Below are 23,240 nucleotides of genomic sequence, written 5' to 3'. Positions count from 1 at the left end.
AGGACAATCTCATATCTTTATTTGTATTGACCACATCCTGTCCCCTCCCTCAGCACGACCCTATAGGCACCATATTGGCAAGTTTTAACTTAAATTCAGCGCCAACCTGTTGTTTAAACACGCAGAGGGCAACACTGTGGGAGGGGTTGGGGGGTGGAGGGGGGCGGACAATAGTTATGGGCTTTTAAATAACTAATGACCCCCGGCATATAGGCTTTTTAAGCAGTTTTTTTTTTAGTTTCACGATCACGGGAAGTATATGCTTTTTAAAAAACAGCGATATTTCACTAACAACCTAATCTTAGAAATGATACCGAAAGCGGGAGGCAGGGCTAAGGGGAAATGCTCAAACGCCAGCAGACAAGCGAGACAAAAATAGCTAAGTTACTTGGAAATAGTCAATACAACTGTGAACCTAACTGTAGCTTTGAATCGTTGCGGCAATAAACGGAGCTGCAGAGGAGCAGACCTACAACATCCGGGCCACAGTCAGCTTGCGCAGAAACGGAATGGCGGAGGTAAGTGAGCGAAAGCGAGGAATGTAACTACCCAAATGATATAGAAACAGGGCCGAATTTAAGACTTGTGGCACTCCGTGCGGTACACATGCCTCTCGGCTGTTTCGTCGGCCGGTGGACGCCGGGTGAAAGAGGGCTACGGTGAGCGTTTTAACACAGAAAGCGGAGGAAGAAATGGAGAGCCTCTCCAGCGTATCGCTTCTCTCCGCGTTCTTGGCTTTAAAGAGCCATTCCCTCTGCCTTGATAGTAAAGCCGTAGAAACAATAGGGAGCCCGGCGGGGTCGAACACGGTGGTGCTGAACTATTTCAGGTGCGCCCCGCCGAGGAAGTGGATTGGGTGAAAAAGTTGGGAGAGATGTCATGACTCGGCGGCGGCAAACTCCGACCGTCTTTTTCGGAAATATTGAGAACTAGTTATTTCCTTCTTGTGCCACTCGTAGTGAGCCGGGGAGAGGAAGAGACGTTCAGCACCAAGTCACAGGAAAGCGCCCCTGGTCACACAGACAGCGCCCTATGGGTTAGGAAAAGCACGCCGCTTAAATATTTAGGTTTTCACCCCACTTTTACAAAATATTAGTCAAGCAATCGTGTCGTTAGAGGTATAATCTAAGTGGGTTAGTGATTGCAATCGGCGTGACCTAGGGTGGGATTGTTTACACCCTCCTGTCTTCCAGTCTACTATCAGAAGTTTTTTACTTCAGGAGTAAACTCTCATGTGGTCTCAACTTTCATGTCTTCATCAAAGACAAATATCCAACTTTGATTTCATTCAAAGCCTATGCTGGAAAATATGTTGATCCAGTAGTATGTGCCTCGCCACCTAATATGAAATATTGAAAAACCAAACATTCTGCAGAGAGTTGTGTGGTTATCCTGTAAGAGATTAGGAAAGTCTGTGACGTGAGATAATATTAGATAGATAATATAAGTTGCAATTGAGAACCACAGACAGTTAAAAGTTAAAAGGGGCAGATTGAAAGTTAGGAAACAGGTGATCTGTAAAGGGATGAGCCACTCTAAGCCCCTATTTGATCCCTCGTGTTGTTTGTTAGTTGTCCACGGATGCACAGGGGATTGTGCTGTCATATTGTAATGCACCCACATGCTGTTTTTACAAGAGCTTACATGAATGTTCAGACAAATAATACTGTGTGTTTGTGTGTAGGTGGGTGAAAAGCCCCGGAAGATAAGTGCGGAGGTTGTTGCCTAGTGGAGAGCGGGTGAGGTACGGTGATGAAGGCCCTCGGCAGGAGAAGAAGTCTTAACAGGCCTTAGAGGAGGAGGAGAACTTTTGCCCCATGAAGATGGCAGCACAGTCCCAAACTGTACGGTCAAGTTCAGCCATGTCTGTTGTATGTTAAAAGTTATTTGCCATGTGAACTTTGATGATGGAAATGTAATAGCTGCAGGCCTTAATGCATCGCTTACTTACCTGTTGTTACATATTCATAGTATCTCAAGGAATTTCAATCGAATGCAACTGGACTTAGTTATTTGTCTTTGAAGACGTTTCACCTCTCATCCAAGAGGCTTCATCAGTTCCTGCTCGCTTGACTAGGCTGGAACTGGTCCCAGCCTAGTCAAAACGTCTAGATGAAACGTCTTCAAAGACAAATAACTAAGTCCAGTTGCATTCGATTGAATTTCCTTGAGATAACCATGACCTGGATGAATGAGAATATTCACAGGCATATTCATAGTACTATATGAAATTTCTGCGAAAAATATTAGGTAAACAACACAGTTTTAATAAGCCCCAAGACCAAAATTATTCACTACCTAATGTGACTGAATGCAGAAGAATTATCTGGGTACACAGACCACACAGTCCACAGACACATGTACGACTCCAATTACAAAATGGCTCAAATGCTGTGAAAAACCTAAATTAAAACAGAATCCTTATTATAATCCTTTTTTATTTAAACCCTTTCTGACCAGTTGAATACAGTACAAAGACAAGATATATAATGTTTAAATTGTTAAAATTTATGATTTTTTTTTTTTTGCAAATATACATTCATTCTAAATGTGATGTCTGTAGCATATTTCAGAAAAGTTGGGACAGAGGTAACAGAAGACCATGAAATTTGTGTGCTCCTTAAAAAAAACAACATCCAAAGGGGCATCATTGAAAGGCTTTGTCATTCACAACTTTGTGAAAAACTGCACAGGTAAATAGTCCGACTGTATAAGGACAGTGACTGTCAACAAGCAGTTGCAAGGAATTTTGGGATTTCACCATCTACAATCCATATTATCATTAAAAGATTGAGATAATCTCTGCACCTACAGGAATAAGGCCAGACACCAACACTGAATGCCTGTGACCTTCGATCCATAAGGCGGCACGGCATTAAAAACCAACGTGGTTGCATAAAGGATATTTCTACATGGGCTCAGGAATGCTTCAGAAAACCATTGTCTGTTAACAGCTTGTTGCTGCAAATGCAGGTTAAGACTCTTGTCATGCAACGCAACAGCCGTAGATCAACAACATCCAGACACGCTGCTGACTTCTCTGTGCCCAAGCTCATCTGAGATGGACCTGCGCAAAATGGAATAGTGACCTGTTGTCCGAGGCCACATTTGAGATTGTTTTTGGAAATCATGAACGTCGTGTGCTCCAGGCTTAAGAGGAAAAGGACTGTCCAGACTGTGACCAGCACCAAGTTCAAAAGTCAGCATCTATGATGGTATAGGGTTGTGTTAGTATTCATGGCATGGGTGACTTGCATATCTGTGAAAACACTTTTAACGCTGAAGGGTTTGGAGCAACATATTTTGCCATCCAGATGACAAACTCCTCTGTTTATTCCAGGAAGACAGTGAAGCCATATCCTGTATGTGTTACAACAGCATGGCTTTGTAGTAAAAGACTGTGGGTACCAGAGTGGTCTGCCTGCAGTTCAGACCTGTCGACCACTGAAAATACATGGTGCATTATGAAGCACAAATAAAAATAACTGAGACTCAAGACTGTTGAGCAACTGAAGCCGTATGTCAAACAAAAATGGGAAAGAATCCACTTCCAAAACATTGTCTAACTAGCAGCAGCAGCAGTTAACAGATATTTATTTATTTATTTATTCACATGCAGTAACATTCGCCTCTTGTGCATTCTTGAATTGTTTTATTTTGGAGATGTTTCATTAACTCAGCAGTGACTGTGCACATTGAATGAGAGTTATGAAGATGTTTGGGCAAGGGAGGAAAAAAACAATGCCAACAACGGTCATGAGATCAGTGAACCGACAAACCTGTCCCTGTCTCCCTCTGTAACCCTCTTTGTAGACCAGTGAGCTTCCTTTGGAGGAGCTGCTGGCTCTCTACGGCTACACAGTGTCCGATCCACAGAAGGAGACCTGTCACATGGCTGCCAGCCTGCCAGATATGACACTGGACAAGGTGAGATACAAGAACACCCAAGAACACAGAGAAATGTTAATGAACGATATATTGTGTATTATTGGTGTATTCTGTTTGTGATTGTGTTCTTTGCTACACTTTTGTTCTGTGCTTTATTTGTTTTGTGAAGGATCAGATAACTGAGGATCTCTTTCCTGGGGAGGAGGAAGGGGAATCGTCAGCTGATGATCTCACCCCCTCAGTCACCTCAAACACCTCAGATCTGCTCTGCCGCCTCCAAGGTAGGGCATATAAAGTCATATATGGACACATGAGCACCATATGACATTTGTTGAATCATGTATAGTTGTACTCAAAAAAAGGACTTTTCTAAGGCCTTTGTTTTTGGTGGACTATCTTTTTGATTTTAAATCAGCATTTTGCTGCAGCTTGTTGCCAAGAGCTAGGCAGTACATTTAAGTAACATGACATGTCAGAGTTGATGAGATCAGGAAATCCAGTGAAAGCTTTTATTTGTATATGTCTTCCTGTGTGGCAGCATGTTCTGCTTCATGGGTCTCCCTCTGTATGACTGAATGATCAAACATTTCTGAACTGAAGGAGTTTAAATATATTGAAACAGCCCCTGGTGGTGATTCTGTTTGAAGTGGGTGGCAGTGTTGATGCTAAGTCCACAAAATATTATGAAAACTGAATATATGGCAGGTTCACTGCTCTTCAATCCTTGAGTCCTTTATGTATCTAGGAGAGACTGACTGACCACACTTTCTCTGAAGATAAAAGAGAGGATGTTCCTCTTTTTCTATTTCTCTGTCAGTTATCTCCTCTCATCCTGAAATTTTTATAAGTTTATAAACTTTTTATATGCTGAGTCAGATGTAATTCATTGTTTATTATGTCCACCCCACACTACCTGCTGTTTCCTTGGACAGGTTTCACTTTGGAGCAATTTTTTTTATCATGATAGAATAATTGCCAGTAACAAACTAAATCAAAAAATTTTTTTGAAAAAGTTACTATGATTTGTCAGCAGAAAGAAACAATACAATGAAGAGTTTTGACAAAATCTTTTGGCATGTGGTATGTGTCTTTGAAATTGTTGTCTGATCCTCCTTTTTAGGCGGTGACAAAGACACATTAGTCAGCTCATCTGATGACGACTCAGACGATGTCTCTATTCCCTCCAATGAAGAGCACAAGGTAGGCCACTGAAGGCAGTAACATGACATTCCTGGGACTACTCTGCAGGAACTGAACCCAACCCCAAACTTTTAACATATCCAACAAAGCCACATGCAAGCCACTAATTTATTGGTTTTAACTGGCTGTCAAATATCATTACCTCCAGCAAGGAGAGAGAGCGGTGGTAGTCACTAAAATGAAAAGAAGGAGCAAGAAGTAAAATGTTATTTTCTAATTGTTTCAAGGTGGTTACAATCTAAAGCACCAATAAACATGCCCACAGCTCTGCACACTCCTACAGGAATGTGTCAGATTTTGTGTGAATTTAGACAAAGTGCACGTCAAACAGACCTGCAGCTTAGAGACTAGGTAGTAATCTGCCCACTATGTTTTTAGCCTATATTCTGACCTCAGATCCTGCACGCTGTCATTGTCTGTGGGCTACCCAAAGGCTGACTCCCGGAAACGCCCCCCTGTGTAGTAAAAGTAATGATAAGAAAATACAGGCACATGCAGGGTTTCTGCAGATATCGTCACACATCTCTAGTGGGTCATAAGTGATGACTTAGGTGATGCTGACATTTTGGCTGCACATGATCATATTTTTTATTATGTCTAATACCTTATGAAATATATCCATACAGTGGTTGCTCCTGCAGATTTGCATATCATAGAAGAGTTTGCTTCTGGCCTTGGCGGAAGTACGCATTATCCAAGTGCCCTTCTAGTTAAAAATAGTTTCATTTATGCAAGGTCAGTAAAATACCCCTAGGAACAACAAAGCCAGAGTAGCTCAGTATCTAGGACCTGAGACCTGGTTCTTGTGTTTTCACATGGACGGGTCTGTCTGAAGAACCACGCTGTACAGCACAGACTTAGAAACAAATGGCATGTATGACACATTTCAGATTTATGACAGACTATGTCTTTGATTTCCTCCTTAGGAGATCATGGTTGGCTCAATGTACCAGGCAAAAATCCCTCCACTTGGTTCATACATGTACCAGGAAAGAGGTAAGCAGCTGGAAAGGTCATATGTTGCTGGGTTTAGAAACAAGTTTAACATGTTGCATTAATTTTGTACGGACCTCATCCTCTGGACATCCTCCTTTTTTGTTCCCGTAGCCTACAGTAGTGAGGACCAGTTGCTGTGGACACCAAGTGTTCTGCCAGTAGAGGAAGTTGAAGAGTTCTTGCTGTATGCACAGAGACCTCGTGGCCAAGAAGGAGCAACATGCAATCAAATACAAGGACACACAGTCCGAGACAATGAACAGGTACAGGAGCTTTGAATTGCATCCTGGAAGATGCTGTCAGCCAAGTCATGTATGTTCCAGCTGTTTTGCAGCCCGACATTGCATTAATCAGAAGGACACAGTCAAAGATTCTGCTCAGTGTTCTTATTTGAGCAGTGAAGGTGAAAGAAAAAGCTGGTTATGAAGAGCTAGAGGTCCGTTCAGGTCTGAGGTCGTTGCCAGCCAAACGCTTTCCTTGGTTCTGCTTTTATCACAAATTGTATCCCAGTTGTCTCAAGGCTTGAGAATCCATCTATAAATGCTCTTATTTATCTCCACTTGATGATTGACTGCTTGAACTAAATGCATTTGACAGTGGGTCATTTGTTATGGATCATTTATCTGTGGTCATTCTGTGTCCTTGAATGAACAGGAGGTCTTCTGTATTCCACTCAGTGTAAACACAGAGATCAACTGTCTAACCTTTTTGGCTCATCCTCCTCCTCCTTTTCTCTTGTTCCTCAGGCACTGTATGAACTAGTGAAATGCAACTTCAATGCAGAAGAGGCACTCAGACGATTAAGCTTCAATGTGAAAGTGTTTAGTGGTAAGAACCTTCCTGTTGTCTTAGTGCACTTTTCCAGCCTAGTTTTATTTACTTCCATTTTCTTGATTAATGTTTTTAGGTGCAGCATATTTCACAACTTTATGTAAAGGAACTTTTCACAACTATAGAACAAACTTATCTCTGCTTGACTCCAATGATAACCTTAACTTACTCATTCCCAAAGTGGGGGGATGTGCCTCCTCTGGAATGGTTGGTATTGAAGAGAGACCTTAGCGAATTATACATCACAAAATATTAGCTGCTTGGAGACACCACTTGGAGTCTTCACATCTCGAGCACATGCCCGTGTTTTTTTTTCCAAAAACCATGAAATTAAAACCCCATGCATGACACAAAGGGAGTCAGCCCTCCCTGCTGCTATTGATATGGTTTTAATCACAATAGATAGATAATGTGACAGGAACAAAGGCTGCTTTTTTGTCAGATTTGTTGATGCAGATGAAAGAGGTTGATCTGAAATTGGAGGATTTTGTGGGGATCCACATAGATGGGACTTAGACAGTAGGGAGGAAAGTGGAGGGACAAGTGCTCATTAAGTGCATTTCTCCCATATTACAGTTGGTGGGCATTCAGTGAGCTAATTAACATGGCTTGTTGAGGAAATCATATCCTTCACAAGGACACTAGAAATGTTGTTGCACTAAGTAAGCCTTTTTAATACTTGGCAAGGGACTGCAAATGGAAAATAATTCCATATGATTCTTTTTACTTGTGTATTTCTTTGAGTTTTATTCATTTGTGCTGTCACTTGTTAAATAAACTAAACTAAGTAGTGAATGTAGACTCATGAGAGACTGAGCTGTAGTGGTAAAAAAAAAAGGTGGGTAAACTATAAATTTCAGCCTCAGTCGTCCATATATGGATACTTTATGTAACTGAAATCCAGCTGACTTGATGCAGAATATCTATATATCACATCTTCATATCTATTAATATATGAAGTAAGTTTAGTAATTGGCAGAATCTTCCTTAATTAAGTGTGAATTAATGATAAAGTCACTTCATTATACGTCATATGTAATTTCAAACTTTTAAATGTTGCCATGACAAGCGAGTAACCCATCAAATAAATGTAAATCAATGCTGTTTTGTTTAACCTCCACTACAGTCCTGATCCACTGTCATTTTTTTCCTGCAGCTGTTTTGATCAAGACAAAATTCATGTCAAAACCAGCATTGAGTTGTGTTCTCTGCTTTGTGATAATCTGCAGCGCAAAGCTGTGGTTGCAATGCATTAATTAAAACAAATCTATTTCAAGTAAAAAAATCTATATAACTATAAACTAACTAGAAATTCAAACTGATGAATTGCGCTAAAACCCTCACGGTGTTTTTCCCTTCTCTTTAGAAGAGCTGTGTGCCTGGAGTGAAGAGGAGTGTAGGAACTTTGAGCACGGCTATCGAGTTTACGGGAAAAACTTCCACCTCATTCAGGCTAATAAGGTGAGTGACAACATGTTGGCACTTCTCAATTTGTTGTGCAGACCTGACTCTTTTGTGAACAGTTGTGTTCCTCCTCCTCAGGTACGAACGCGCTCGGTTGGGGAGTGTGTGGAGTATTACTACATGTGGAAAAAGTCTGAACGACATGAGTACTTTACCCAGCAGGCCACCAGGGTCAGCCGCAAGAAGTACAGCCTGCAATCAGGGACCATGTGAGTATCACTGGAATGCTAATGGAAAGATTCATAGTCAGGCTAAAAGTGTCGGATATAGAAAGAGAGCTCACGTCTGAGCCAGAACATTAATATGCAAACAGGCAGTATCAGAAGCCCCGTAGCGTGACTACTGATGGGGTGTGAAGAGATGGGCAATATTTCCATCTATTCAGTATGCTGAAATGTTGATGGAGAATATAACGATGGAAAGGAAGAAGTGGAGAGTATAGGCTGTGAGTCATCTAAAATTTCTGAAGGATGAATATTTTCTACTGTGTATGTCAGAGGATGTTTTATTCCATTTGTCCCAGCAATGAGGGTGTCCTCTATGTTCTCACCTGACCTTCCCATTAAATGTCTGACAGTGTTATTCTGAGAACCTCATCACACCATACCTCTTGTAAATTTGTTTATTTATTAATTGCTGTTAGTGGTAGCTTGGTCATAGCCACAGTAAATTCAGCCCTTTAGACGTGTGGTTTAAAATTCCCTCCTCATCTGATTCTTATTTCCAGTGCATTACCTCAAGCTGAACCTTTACTGTAAGGCCAGTATTGTGAACTGTGTAATGCCTGGAATTACTTGAACAGCATAGTTCATATAACTAGAATAACTGGAATTCATACTTGTATTTGTATGGTAACTGCACCTTTGCTATTTGTCAACCCAAAACAGCGAGTGTGGAACTACTGCTTACCAAAAGCGGGACCACTGATTCTTGAAAAATTTTTCAATTCTATAAAAACTTTCCATTAAACTCCATGGTACTGGGAGAGCAACCAAATACCAGAGTCGAATTTAGCTCGGCAAAATAAATCTCTCTCAAAATTATATGGGAAAAATTGGGTGACTTGGGAGGACTTGCAATACTTGTTTTAGGGAATTCTGAGTTTAATAACAACAACCACCTAAGGGTGTCTCTTTCTGCCCTTTGTGCGTTTCATCTGGTATTGTGTCTTTAAAAAGTCTGCCACGCCCTCAAGCTTTTCACTCTTGATGTGCATTGTACTGTGCTAACAGTGGTTGTGTGTTTCAGGGAGGATGGAGACCAGGATGGGGAGGTTGGGGACCTGGAGGGAAGCAGCAATTCTTCAGGCTTGTTGTCTCACAGCTCCATGGGCACTGGGCAGCTGGAGTCCCCTTTACCTCCACAGTCGAGCCTGGACCTGGACAAACAAGGTAAAACTTCTTTTACAAGCTTTTGGTGGTGATGGTTCAAAGTCTGTTTGTGACAGTACAGGATTTTGCTTTCTGAAAGATGAAGACTTAAATAATAACTGAAGCAAGAGGTAGAGCCATAATATCTTCAAATATTATTCTCGTCGTGTGTACTTATAGTAAGACAATTAAAAAAAAAAAACACATGGACTCTAAAAGCTGAGAAATTTTCCATCCATTTAATCAGAGTTTGATTTAAAGTGGAAACTCATAGCGTACTTAGCTATACCATTTGGCAAGTCATTTGGTGTCCAATAATGGTAAAATCACAAAGAGCTGTGACCTAACATGTCACCAGGTTTTACATGCAGTTCTTAGGATTTCATTTGTGTTTTATGAATGTCTTATTTTGATTACATGGTTTGCCTTTCATTTTGACATCACATATTATTTGTCGTATGTTACGGATCATTTTTATGTCTCACCTCCTTTGTTTTCCCCACTATTTTGTTGCTTCTCGTGTGTCTCGTGTTGTTGTGTTTGTGCATGCACGTATGCATGTCTGTATGTGTGTACATTCACACCTGTTGACATGGTGCTCCAGAGGAGGAGGGCCGTCCGCGACGCAGACGAACTCCACGCTTTCTCTTAAAGCCATGATCTCGTTCCAGGCAGGCCACAGAAAGCAGGCTGTGCCTGCAGGTAAAGAATTAATTAGAGAGAGAATGTGAATCATGTGCTGATTAAGAATAAATCTATTAGAGCCAAAAGGTACAGGGCTGTATAGGTAGTCTCCTCTGGCTATGTTACAGATAATGTCAAATATATTGAGTAATTTCGAATAAAACCAGACTTTACCCTCTTAACTTTGCATGTATTTAAAATTCAGTGATGTGCATCTGAAGGTTACCATCTCATGTGCTTAAAGTATGACATTAAAAATTAAAATTACTTGTGTTTACAAAGAACAAGATTACAGTTGGTCGTTATGGCTGTGGTGTGTTTTGACAGCTTATGCACACTGTATAACCTATGAGGAATTTTCAGTGCAAATCCACAAAAACAACAACAATAAATGTAACTCTTAGGCTGACAGATTAAGCATGTATTTGCCTCACGTTTGGCAAGAGAAAAGTGTTCATAAGGTCTTATGCAAGTAAAACTTAGTTCACTTTAATGTTAAATTAAGAGCCACTTTAACATGTAACTGTAAATTGTTTCCATAGTTAAAGAGAAACACTCTGACATGATCATTTACAATTATCACAGGTCGTTCATCGTGCAGCAGTTCTGTAAATCTCCATTTTATCTCAGTATTGTAATAGGGTAATAAATACAGTACTTCTTGAGGCAGTTGTGTATACTGTGTTCACATATTTTTTTTTATGAAGTTCATTTAATTGAAAACGTACATAGAACATACAGTATGTGAACAAATAATGTATTACATGGCTGCGATGACAAACATTTTATTGATCTGTGAACTGCTCTGCATCTGTACAGAGAATGAGCTGGCGATGGGGCTGTCAGACTTGTGCGGCGACGGATGTCCTCAGCAGCTATTTGGCTGTCCATTCTCTCTCCCTCCCATGGACGACCTGGAGGACCCCGGCTCAGGCAGTTGTGTCTCAGCTCCTGTTCAACTCCAGTCCCAGCCCTCCCCACAGAGCTCCCAGTGGGCCAGAGAGAGCCCTCTGTCCTGCCATGATGACCATCACCTCCCGGACTCCTGCTTCTACCAGCTACACATGCGTGGTGGACCTTTTGTATCCGATGGCCCTGACTGTGGTGCAGCAGGTGGTGAGACTGGCTCCCCTCATGGTCTGCAGGTGGAATTCAGCCTGTCACCGTCTGCCTCACCTCCCTTATCTGCTGTCCTCCCATCACACTTCCAGGCATTTGGCAGCCTGCTGCCCCCCTCTCCCGTCCAGCATCCCCACTCTCTCACACAGTGAAGGGGAAAAATCATGGTTCGCCTTGTGTGGGGATCTTTGATCGACTTTGGTATTTACACCAGGCTTGAAGAAACCAGGACGAAAAGTGCATTTACCTAACATTGTGAAAAAGGATTGGACCTATTAACTGTGTTCGGGGGGTTTTATGTCTCTCTGAACCCTCTTTTTAAACTGAGACACTTGAGCCCTCTGCCCATTGTGGAATGATAAGTGTTAATCACCACTTTCATGTGTTGATTGTGTGTTTATCAACAGTTTATTACCATAATCTATACCAGCGCAATGCTATTGATTGGCCATAAGTAATACATACCTGAGAGAGCTGCTGTGTTCTCGCATACAAACCAAATAAAAAGGATAGCAGCCTGTTTGTTCTACAATAGATCAGTGATTGATAGCGTTAGCCACAGTTGGGATGGAAAAACTTTAAATCCAGCAAGAGCCAATTGAGTGAGATGATTGCTGGACATCCACAGAATAAAATTTGCCCTTTCAAACAATATAGAACATTTAAACATTAAGTCTCTAACTTGCTATCCCGTTTCAGTTCCACACGTCTGTTATGTTGTCACTTCCTGCCTCCTCCTCTCCACCTGTCTGACAACTTTTGACAGAAAAGTCAACTTTCTCAGCAATTTGTTTGAATGTGATGAGCTGAAACTGAATGACATTTTCTAAGCTTACGATTTGAACTGTTTTCCATCCTTGTTTACATAGAGATTTATGAAGGAGCAGTGCTTTGTCATCGTCTCTCACCATCTTTTTCTATCATGTTGAATATTTTCGGTATCATTAAGAACGTGCTGAATGGGCATAAATTAAAATAATAATGTAAATGTAAAATGTACATGTGAACATAAGTACGTCACTGAATGCAAACCCTTTTTTTCTCAGGTTCTGCAATTTTGATCTCAAAGATCGTTAATCAGTGAGAGTCAGTCACTCTGGACAGGTGTCATGCATACAGACCAGATAGAAAAATGATTGTTTGTTAAAAGTTTAACTGGATTAAGATGGTTTTTCAGTGCGGTAAAAACACATGTTATGATCACTGTTAGATCATCAACAGTTCTGGCACCTCCTGTCTTACCTCTCCAAGTAACGTCCAGGTAAATTAGTAAAGGTGTGAACAAAGGTACAAAAGTGATATTTTTGTGCGACAGATCCAAACTCCGTCATAGATTAAACCAATCTCTTTTTCCTCTGAAATGTTTCCTTCTCTGACCTCTGTCAGACATAATTCAATAAATTGATGTCACAGATGCATTAACACTTCTAATAATAATTATTAAGAAGATTCTCAACTTTTTCATCCCAAAATTATTAAAATTTTAAGAGCAACAAGCTGTTTAATATTCTCATTTGTATCATCTCATTGTATTTCAGGGCCTTCAAATGAGTTAGTGGCGACATAATTATATGGTTTAAATCTACAGAAAGAGAGAATCTGCCAGTTCAATGCAGATAAAATCTGTGAATGAGAATAACGGATTCTTATTTGCAGTAAATAGCATTTGATTATTTAAAATGGTGTAGGCTAGAATAAATGGATGAACTTCAAGATGCCTCCTATAGGAACAGTTTGTGTGCTCATTCATAAATACATAGTTGGTGTTTTCTTCCACATGTTCATATATTTTAGTCACACTGTCTCTCAGAGGTAAAGGAAAAGTTACAGAGAAAGGTTTTAGTCCCGCGTTCTTCCCTGTCTGGCCTTCTATTTATTCTCTGCTTCTGTCTGTAAATGTGGGAGCTCTTCCTGTGTTCCCTGTTAAAAGCCAGACTAGTTTCAGATCAATTTTTGTTTTGTCTTTGACTGTTTACATGAGGGGAGTTCAGGACAAGACCATGAAGGCAGGAAAAGGCACTGAATCACTGCCTTTTGTTAATTCTGTATTTTTACTCTTATTTTTAGCAATTTATATATTGTACTGCTTCTGTTATGTTTGTTTATGATTATTATATTTTGTAAAAAATAAACATGGGTGAAATATTAAAATGAATTGCTTTAGTACAGGATTAATTCTTTTGAAAACTAATCAAGCACTTGCACTTGTGTTGTGAGTTTATCAGTGTCTTATCATTTTATAATACTGTACTTGTGTACGCAAGTAGAAATTGGGAAATTTTGTTAGTTAAATTCAAAGTTAAAACTGGAGGAAAGTGCAGTTTAGATGCCTGTGATTTAGTGTATGATCTGCTCCAGTAGATGTGACCACAGTGACAAGCTTTTCAAATTTTTACTGAAGGAGTGAATGTCTGTGGACTGTTCAGTGGACTCTTATGAAGACAGCAAAAATTATCCTACCAGAAGACACCATCACTAATGTAGGACAAATGAACCACTGCCACACTGCTCTGCATACTTAATTCTGTGCATTGTGCTGTGCTCTTACTCCACTACACATGAATGCATCAGTGATTATAATTCAATAATAGGACATATATTTTTACTGAAATACTGGAGGAGATTCTGCATAAAGAGTGCTTACTATATTTTGATGTTAACATTTAAGTACTTTTACTCAGATTTACTTACTTTAGATTTTAGTAAATTAAAAAAAAAAAATCTGAATACTTCTTCCACCCCCGGACATACTGTACTTAGTCATGCACACCTCATTAGGCAGCAAAGAAAGTTGGGAATTTGAAAAAGGGACTACTGGAAATATTGATATAACATTTTTCTATTTTTCAAAACTGCATAAAATAACACTAAGATTATTATTAAATAACATTTTTAATGATGTATTCAGAGCTACTTATAGACTGATAGACCTGGCTCTGACTGACCTTTGTCACTACAGGGACTCCATACACAAACTATGACTGCATTCATCAAGACCCCAGAGGATGGTGGTCACTCTGCTGAGCCTTCTAAGTTTTTAAATTTAGACTGAGGGAGGGCATTATTTTACTGTCAGGTCTGATTATTCCTCCAACACATTCAGCAGTGAAAAACACCTTTGCACTCTTATGACTTCTGCACTCAATGAGTCACTGGTGCTGAATGAGGTTCTGAACATTAATATTTTGTAAACACGCTTAGCAGCACTCACAGCGGCAGCACTGTGTTAACTGCGAGGAGATGGCTAATTTATATTCAACAAATACTGACTGAATAGATGATAAAGTGCTCAGTGTTACATGGACTTACCAACATCACACTCATACACTGCTTTCACAAGTGGGACCTGCCAAATATGGTCTTTATTTAGTTATTTATATCTGATTTGATGTATTTGTTATGTAGAGGGACATTTCCAGCAAGCCAATCTTCATTTTGTATTTGTTTCAAATGCAATATAATCCCCATTATTTTTTAATGGTCTTTCAAAGGTCACTGTAGGTTCTCCGTGCAGTTCAGTTTTAGTGTGACTCAGTGATTTGCAGATGTACACTTGAACCACAAAGTCAAGTACAAATGTGGGGAAATAGCAAGTACATTCCTTTCTGCTGGAAGACATGTTGTTGTTGTTGTTGACAAGTGTTTAGTTTTATGTAAGATTGCAAGTAAAAATAGAATAGTGTTCAGCTGGTTAAGGTACACTGTGGTAAACAGTAGGCGATATGATGGGCGATGCCATCGCCCTTGTTAGCAAAATGACCTCACTCATCGATGCTTTATCGCACAAGGTTTGTGCAAGAATCCATGGCCTTGACCACCTCTCTGAAATATCAGTAGTCCAACTGTGCTATGTATTGATAAATCAGTGGTGCTGTCCGTGGTGCTGAATTATCAGACAGATTTGGAATTGGACTTTTTTCTTTCAGTCCCGCCATTCTGTTAGTTTCACCTTGGATCAATAACATTTTCTAAGATATATACTAGAAATAACTATTCAGTTTTATACTGCGTTGTAGTTGACATATAAATGTTGTCACCTTCATGAACAAAATGACAAGCTAGACGATCATACTGAGAAAAACATATTACACAAACTGCTCCATATAGACTGGCGACCAGTCCAGGGTGTACCCCGCCTCTCGCCCATAGTCAGCTGGATGCTCCATATACTGTAATATTCCCATTACCATTCAGTAGCATCTGTGCTACTGAAAATACACGCACAGACCAAACAACTTCTGTAATAAAATATTTTAGGGGAAACAGGACTACTGTTTATCATCCAGTCAGGGGCAGGGCCATTCCCCCTTTTAAAAAATAACTTTATAAACTGTTGTGTAGTGTCATGGAGTCTGATAAGACTTCAAAGTGAACATCTTTTCAATAGTACTAGCGCCTACACCAAAATATCCCAGAATGTTGTTTGTTTGTTTGTTTTTTATGAGAGGCTATTGTCAAGCCTTTGAAATCTTAGGTTATGCATAAGGAATTATTTTACCTACATGCTAAGCTTGCTGTTTCGGCTTTTGGGTCCCCACCTTGTCAGTAACAGCATTGGAAACAGTGAGCAGTGGGCTGATGGCCCTGGAGAGTATTTTTCACATCTTTCACACTTTCTCTGTCCTTGGTTTGCTTCTCCTGAGTCAGTACCATTTCTCTTTCTTCTGTAAAAACAAAATCTGAGCACTTTTTGAGTTGCTTAAAGAATTATGAGATTAAATCGGTCAGATATTAGGGTCTGTTCATTTTCTACAGAACGATGATGCTAATGAGGGAAGTAAAGGAGGCTTGTCTGTTGTAGTTTTACTCTATGTACAGAAAATGACAAAAAGAAAAACTGTTTATGTTTAGTAATTTTCTTTCTTTTCCTATTTTTATCTCCAAAAAATGTCATGTTCTTAATCTGTTGTTTGTCTAAACTGATTTTTGGCTTTCTAATGACACAATTCTTCGATTGTATTTGTGAATAAAGGAAATATGGTGAAGCAGCTTTTAATATGTTTACACAAAATATTTAAAATATTTAAAACCAACTTCTAGAATATGTAACATCAGCTTTAGCTGTGAGACTTTCCTATATGCCACTGCTGTTGGCTGTTTATGCTTGTTATTTACTGCTGTTTTCTACATTAATAACATTGCCATAGATTAGAAAATTGCAAAGTTCATCTATATGCTGATGATACAATACTATATTATTCAGTGCAGACAACAGACAATCTCTGTCATCAATGTCTGTCATTCTGAAGACAGAACCTTGATCCCACTGATACACATTTGTCCAGCTTAAACAATGTAAACACTGAATGTGTATCAGGATCTATCTTTTAGGCCACACATCTGAAATTTATTCAGTAAAAATTAGGCTGGAATTGGTATTCTTTGTAGGAGTAAATCTTGTCTAACTAGGCTTGGTCTCTGTATACCACTCCATTGAATTTGAAATGAAACACTCAAGGTATGAGTGAAGTGACAACTTTAAGCTTTAATTCAAGGGGTTTGACAAAAATGTGGCACAGCCATTTTTATACACCCACCACCATTTTTGATGGCTCATAAATGATGGGACAAATGGCTGACAAGCAGTGGCCAGGTATGGCCTGTTCCCCTGTTAGTCCATGACAAGTCAAACAGATAAAGTCTGGAGTTACTTCTGAGTGTTACATTTACATTTCATAGCTGTTCACTGAAACGCTCAACATGAGGTCCAAAGAGGCGTCTACGCAAGTGAAAGAGGCCCTCATTAGGCTAAAAAAAACAAAAACAAAGAAAAACAACAACAATTCCAAAACAACAGTTTGTTTTTTTTTTTAAAGTAATTAACTGGCAAGGTCAACATCAAAAGGCTTGGAAGACCACTGTCAAAGTCTACAGTCAAGAGATGGCTTCATGAATGTAAATACAGAGGCTTCACGACAAAGTGCAAACGACTGGTGATGTTCAAGAACAGAAAGGCCTGATTAGACTTGACCAACACTTAAAAACCCAGTTTTGGAATAAGATTCTTTGGACTGATGAAACCAAGATTAACTTGTACCAGAAAGATGGGAACAGAAACACATGGATAATGAAAGGAACAGCTCATGAGCTGAAGCAAACCACATCATCTGTCAAACATGGTGGAGGCAGTGTTATGGCATGGGCATGTATGGCTGCTAATGGAACTGCATCACTGGTGTTTACTGATGACCTGGCTGCTAATAAAAGTAGCAGAATGACTTCTGAAGTGTTTAGGACTATACTGTCTGCTCAGATTCTGCCAAATGGTGAAAACTAATTGGACTGTGCTTCATATTGCTGATGGCCAATGACCCACAAAATGCAGCAAAGGCAGCCCAAGAGTTTGTCAAGGCAAAGAAATGTTGGGATGTTCTTCACTGGCCAAGTCAGTCACCTGATTTCAACCCAATAGAGCCTGCTTTTCACTTACTGCAGACAAGACTGAAGGTAGAAAGAACGACAAACTGAAGGCAGCTGCAGTAAAGGCCTGGCAAAGCATCTCAGAGGAGGAAACTCTGCATTTGGTCATGTCCATGGGTTCCAGACTTCAAGCAGCTATTGACAGCAAAAGATTTCATTCCAATATTAAATAAAATACTTATATTGTAATTATGTTAGTTTGTCCCATCATTTATGAGCCACAAAAATGGGAGTGGGTGTATAAAAATGGCTGTAATTCCTAAACGGTTAATGCCACACTTTTGTCAAACCCCTTGAATTAAAGCTGAAGGTCTTCACTTTTCTCACATCTTGAGTGTTTCATTTGAAATTCAATGTGGTGGTGTACAGAGGCAAGTACTAAAAAAATTATTCTTGTACCAATATATATGGACTAACTGTATGTGAAACTGCTCCCTGATCCTATGTATTTTTTGTCAAAAAACTTTCAAGTAACTCTCAGAAAATGTGTGTCCGGGAGCTTTCACACAATGTACTCCCAGACAATGCTTTACAGGACATTCATCCAACTCGTTATTTGAAGTCAAAAGACTTTCAGTCAGAAGAACTCATGCTGATGAGCTTTGAAGTGTACCTATTAAAGGGTTATTTTCTTCATGAATCACTGCACAACAGACTTAGTCTTATTCTTGGTAGCTACCCCATTTTTCCATCCAGTCTCCTCCAAGAAGTCAGAAATTTGAGTCTGCGGTTTAATTTATACTGTCAGTCAGAGGAATCCCACAGCGCAATGCAAACTGAGAACTGCTGAAACATGACGTACACTTCCTGTCAGCTGACTCTGCCCATGAAGATCTCCTCCTGCTCTCTAACCATTTGTAAGTCTGCTGGAGGCTCCCTCATTGCCTGGCTCCCCCTTTAGCCCTTTAGTACCCACTGACACACATATGGATGAGAAAATACTGATCTATTGTTTGCAAAAATGTTTATAGCCTCGTGTTACTCAGAATGTTTGTGGATCATGTGTGTGAAAATGTGCGTTTTAATTCCATGGCATTCTCTGTTACTCAGAGCCGCAAAGACACTGAATCTGACACTGACTGGCTCCAGTCTGGAGTTTATATGGTCAACACTCACATACCCCTCATGTTCTGGCCTCCTGGTGGAGTGAGAATCAGAGATCTACACTGGAAGACAGTGAACAACATCACCAGCTGCCTGATCATCACTCAGAAGTTTAAGTGAACCTTTAAGTTAACTTCACAAAACTAGGAAGGCAACTAATATGAATAGGCATCACTTAGTTACAGCTCTTAGAACAGATTTATTTTTAGAAACCAAAATGAAGAGTATCTGTGAGCTCCTTGTTATCGTCACACAGTTGGACACAGTACTTCATTTCAGAGCTTTTAGAGGGTACATGTCAGGACAGTAATGCTCTGACTCTTGCCCACTTTACAATTTGCTTTTGCTAATTATATCATTGCTGATAAGAGTACAGTTATATTTATTATACAGGAGTCTGGAATTAAGAATATCTGCAAATGCAATTTTTCCTTTAATCCAAGAAGCACTGCCCTTTTTATCAGACTGACATATGGATCAATTACCTGTCACATAAACATATTTATATTGTGTCTCCATCAGTGTAAATGAAGTGAGGAAAGCATTTCATAATTAGTTTTTTCAGTCTAGAGAATTGGCAGGGTTTGCAAATTCTTATTGCTTTTCATAGGCAGAAATCTTGGAGATAATGTATTAATGTATGTGTTGCACTGCAAGCTGATCTATCTGGATATGCACAAGACATTCATGTGATTATATAGTTACAAAGTTTCTTTGATTGTGATTTCATATTTGTGCTCGGTATAGCTACTGTAAGGCCTGAATTTGACCTGACCTTTGGCCTGAATTAAGCATGGAGAAGTAGACGAGGTAATGTACCTGCACACATATGATGAATAACACTAAACTCAGCACAGTGTGGCATATACTGTACAGCTTATAAAAGCATAAGCTTACCAGGTGGTGTCATTTAAAGCGGCAGTCAAGCTTTCATTTATTAAGTGCATTGCTTCAGTTTTTGCACAACTTGCCAAAGGAGGGAGGTTACTTTCTGTCCTTTATGCCTCTCTGGTGCCCTCTGCTGGTGATAGAATACAGCAACAGTGCAGTCCTCGTGATATGGGAGCCTCCATTTGTGGAGTAGCAGCACGGCTTCATCCCTCAGCACAGTCTGTAACGCACAAACAGCAGGCCTGTATACTGTACTCTGCACCTCAGACACAGCCAACAGAAACTAATACTAAAACAAAATCAAATGAAAATATTTTTTAAAAGGTATTCAGGAGATATTTTTGTGTATGATAATAAAATGTCCTTTTAATTACATGAAAAAATAATACATTGCATTTGGGTCTTTGTTAATATTTTTTTTTTTTAAGCTCACAGCAGAAAAGTGGACTTTGTGGGATTTTCCTTTTTTTTAATTAGTGCTATGGTGCAAGTGAAGTACACACAGTATCATATGAAACATGTACTGCCATTTAGCTGCTCTCAGACTGAGCAGGTCAACCTCAGTGGGTTACTGTCAGAAACAACAGTTTATGATGTTATTGCTTTGACTAAAAACTTTGTCAGTGACATGATGAGACAGCAGACAATGAGAGAGGATTAGTTACATAAATACATTGTTTTTAATACACAAAAGTGATATGAGAGCACAGGAAGTGCATGTGGAGTGCAGCACAGCAGGAAAAGCCCTCATGTGACATAACTGCAACCGTCTCTCTATCTCGTCTGGCCTTCTGTTCTCAGGGTCGGGTTTCTCTGGCTGATTAGGAGCTGCTAATAATGCAAACTATTTATGTCAGAACAGTAAGACAATAAATAAAGATCATATAACAGTATTAATTTATTACAAGACAAAAAAAGTGAATGAAAAAGTAGATATTTTCCAATGTCTTTTAATAAAAGTTGAATGTGCAAGCAGAAATAGATGCTTTATTTTCTCTGCTTAAATCAGCATAGATTTCTCCTCTGCGTATGAATGAGTGCGATACTGAAAATGTTACTCTTTGTAGTCTGGAGAATTTTCTTTCCATTTCAGTTTACTGTAAAAACACAGAGCTAACAGTGTGACTAGCAGCTATTGATGAATAAACAAGGAACATTAACAGCACTGTTCTTTATAGCTCAGACAAAAATGCTAAAAATGTCATCTATAAAAAGTCCACATTCAATGACCGTTTACTGGAGAGATTAACAGACAAATGCCATCTCCATCTCTGAACACACAACTTCAAAAAAAAAAAAACTTTAAAAGAGCAAATCACACCTCAACCTCTCAATTACCACAAGTGTATGATGAAAAACACTGTTGTAGCTCAATATATTTTTGTTTTGAAGAATCTGTGAATCTGTGTCAATTTAATGTTCCTCCCACCTCACAAAATTTCACATTTAAGCAAGTACTGAAATATGCATAATGCATAAATGCACCATTTGTACTGTTGCACAAGGTGAATAAGATGAAAAGCTTCATGGACAGTGACTTGAAAGGGAAGCTGATGCAGAGAGGGCCATTTTCCTTTTTCCATGTTGATGGAGGTTCTTTGTTGGCCATGATGACAGAAAACAATCAGTCCTGACAGTGTGATTTTGCTTTTGTAAACTGATTGATCACAGAGCGTTTCCTGATATTGGGCACCAGATCATACACTAGAGCTGGACGGCATGCCAGGAAATAAAAATGTGAAGCTTAAAGATAGTGAGATTTGGTGCAGAATTAAGAGCTTTCCTATTACAATTAGAACTACTGTGGTCAACACCAATTTCTGTTTTTTCTATCACATCTCCTGCTTTTCATTGATGTAGCACTCTCAAATGCATAAAGTAGGGAGCATTCTCCTCTTGTCTGTTTCTCATTGAAACAGACTGCACTGACTTACGGAATCTGCTGACAGACTGTTTTATTTCACCAAGCTAAAGAGGTAGCTAAAATTATTTTTTTTAAAAAAACAACATATGAGTTTAGAACTGTTTCCTTTCTGATTAGGACTATATCTGCGAAGCGCCTTCCTGCAGAACACCTGTCTGAATGAACTTTGGAGGCTCATCCATGTCCATAATTTTCAGGAAAAGCTGATGTTTGAGAGTATGTCTTCTTAGAGATGAAACTGGTACTGTTAGAAACAACCAGAAGGGGGCAGAGAAAACTCAGTCCTAAATGTATTCCTTGTGCTGTTACACTGAAGTCTTCATCCTCTTCCATTTTTTTTTCCCCAGATAGTCTTTGGTATGTTACTGATGTTTCGATTGCGTATCATCAAGTTTTAACTGGCAGCTGGACAGTGCCAGATAGTCTTCTTTGAATGCATTTAATTCTGCCATTTGCAAATGTGCAGGAAGTTAAATAGAGCTGCAAGGCAGAGTTTGTGCATGTAAGATTATCTACTTACCCCAACGGTGCTGAGCCAATAGACATGGTGCTAAATGTGGTGTTTGTCATGCAAACAGAGTTAACTGGTAAACACACAAACTCTTCTCTGACTCTCCTATACAGACGGCTGGTTGCAGCAGCAAGCGGTGACCTGGTAGTGACTGATGGTAGGGAAACATCCTGGCTGCTTGGAGCAAAAAATCAGTGTAGGCCTGGAGTCATGCTGGTGTTAAGTCATGGTAATTTCACTACAGTCCCAGCAGGGCCTGTTAAAGTCTCTCAGCTTTTGTTGTGCTCCAGGGTTTTTTCTCTTTTAATCGCCCTCCAAGTGTGCTCGGTGTGGGTCCACCTCCCAGTGACTTGGCAGTGTTGACTAATATGTTTGGATTTTATTAAAAACCTTTTTTGCTTTTTTTTTTGTCACCTTTAGTTAAAGCTCTCTCATGTATGAGAGGAGAGGTTAAGCTGTGGACAAGTTCAAGTGTTTGGCCTGTGGGGCTTTAATGGGGAGGCTGAGGTGCATGATGGGATGAGATCATTTAGGGCCCTCGTTAATGTCAGGATTTCAGAGTCCTCAATTAAAGCAACAGCCTTATTATAGCGTTTAAATCGATTAAATGTGTTTTTGATTAAGTCCAGATTACTTCAGATAATAAGGTCAGGTACAATGTCAGTCATTTATTTCAGGTCTTTTCCTTTTTTGTCTTCATTCCTCTTCAAACCTCAAGATAAGTTGTGTTTTGTTTACTGCTGTCTGGCACCTCCTCCTTGTTAGACCCTCACAGAATTTGAGTTTTCTATACTCGAAATCCATTAAAAAAAGATATACAGTGTGAAAGCTCATTTTC

The 23,240-nt window shown here is 39.5% G+C and overlaps 1 protein-coding gene across 4 annotated transcripts; it reads left to right on the top strand.

Annotated features, from left to right (window-relative positions):
- The first annotated feature begins 150 nt into the window (after nucleotides 1–150).
- Nucleotides 151–13,707, top strand: mier2 (mesoderm induction early response 1, family member 2). Of its 4 annotated transcripts, none has more exons than XM_046392316.1 (12): nucleotides 151–518; nucleotides 1,685–1,844; nucleotides 3,814–3,927; nucleotides 4,058–4,169; nucleotides 5,009–5,088; nucleotides 6,015–6,084; nucleotides 6,196–6,347; nucleotides 6,831–6,912; nucleotides 8,285–8,376; nucleotides 8,458–8,588; nucleotides 9,628–9,770; nucleotides 11,253–13,707. In XM_046392316.1, exons 2-12 carry the CDS (start codon nucleotides 1,818–1,820, stop codon nucleotides 11,702–11,704), a joined length of 1,455 nt encoding a protein of 484 aa, XP_046248272.1. In that variant the 5' UTR covers nucleotides 151–518; nucleotides 1,685–1,817; the 3' UTR covers nucleotides 11,705–13,707. The 4 variants fall into 4 exon arrangements, with proteins under 4 accessions (XP_046248272.1, XP_046248273.1, XP_046248270.1 ...); XM_046392317.1 differs by having other exon boundaries at nucleotides 8,282–8,376; nucleotides 8,539–8,588; XM_046392314.1 differs by having other exon boundaries at nucleotides 152–518; nucleotides 8,282–8,376.
- The last annotated feature ends 9,533 nt before the right edge of the window (nucleotides 13,708–23,240 follow it).

Source organism: Scatophagus argus, chromosome 6 (assembly GCF_020382885.2).
Source record: "Scatophagus argus isolate fScaArg1 chromosome 6, fScaArg1.pri, whole genome shotgun sequence".
Classification (NCBI taxonomy): domain Eukaryota; kingdom Metazoa; phylum Chordata; class Actinopteri; family Scatophagidae; genus Scatophagus; species Scatophagus argus.
Note: the sequence above shows the minus strand (reverse complement) of the source record. Positions and strands in the feature narration are given on the sequence as shown.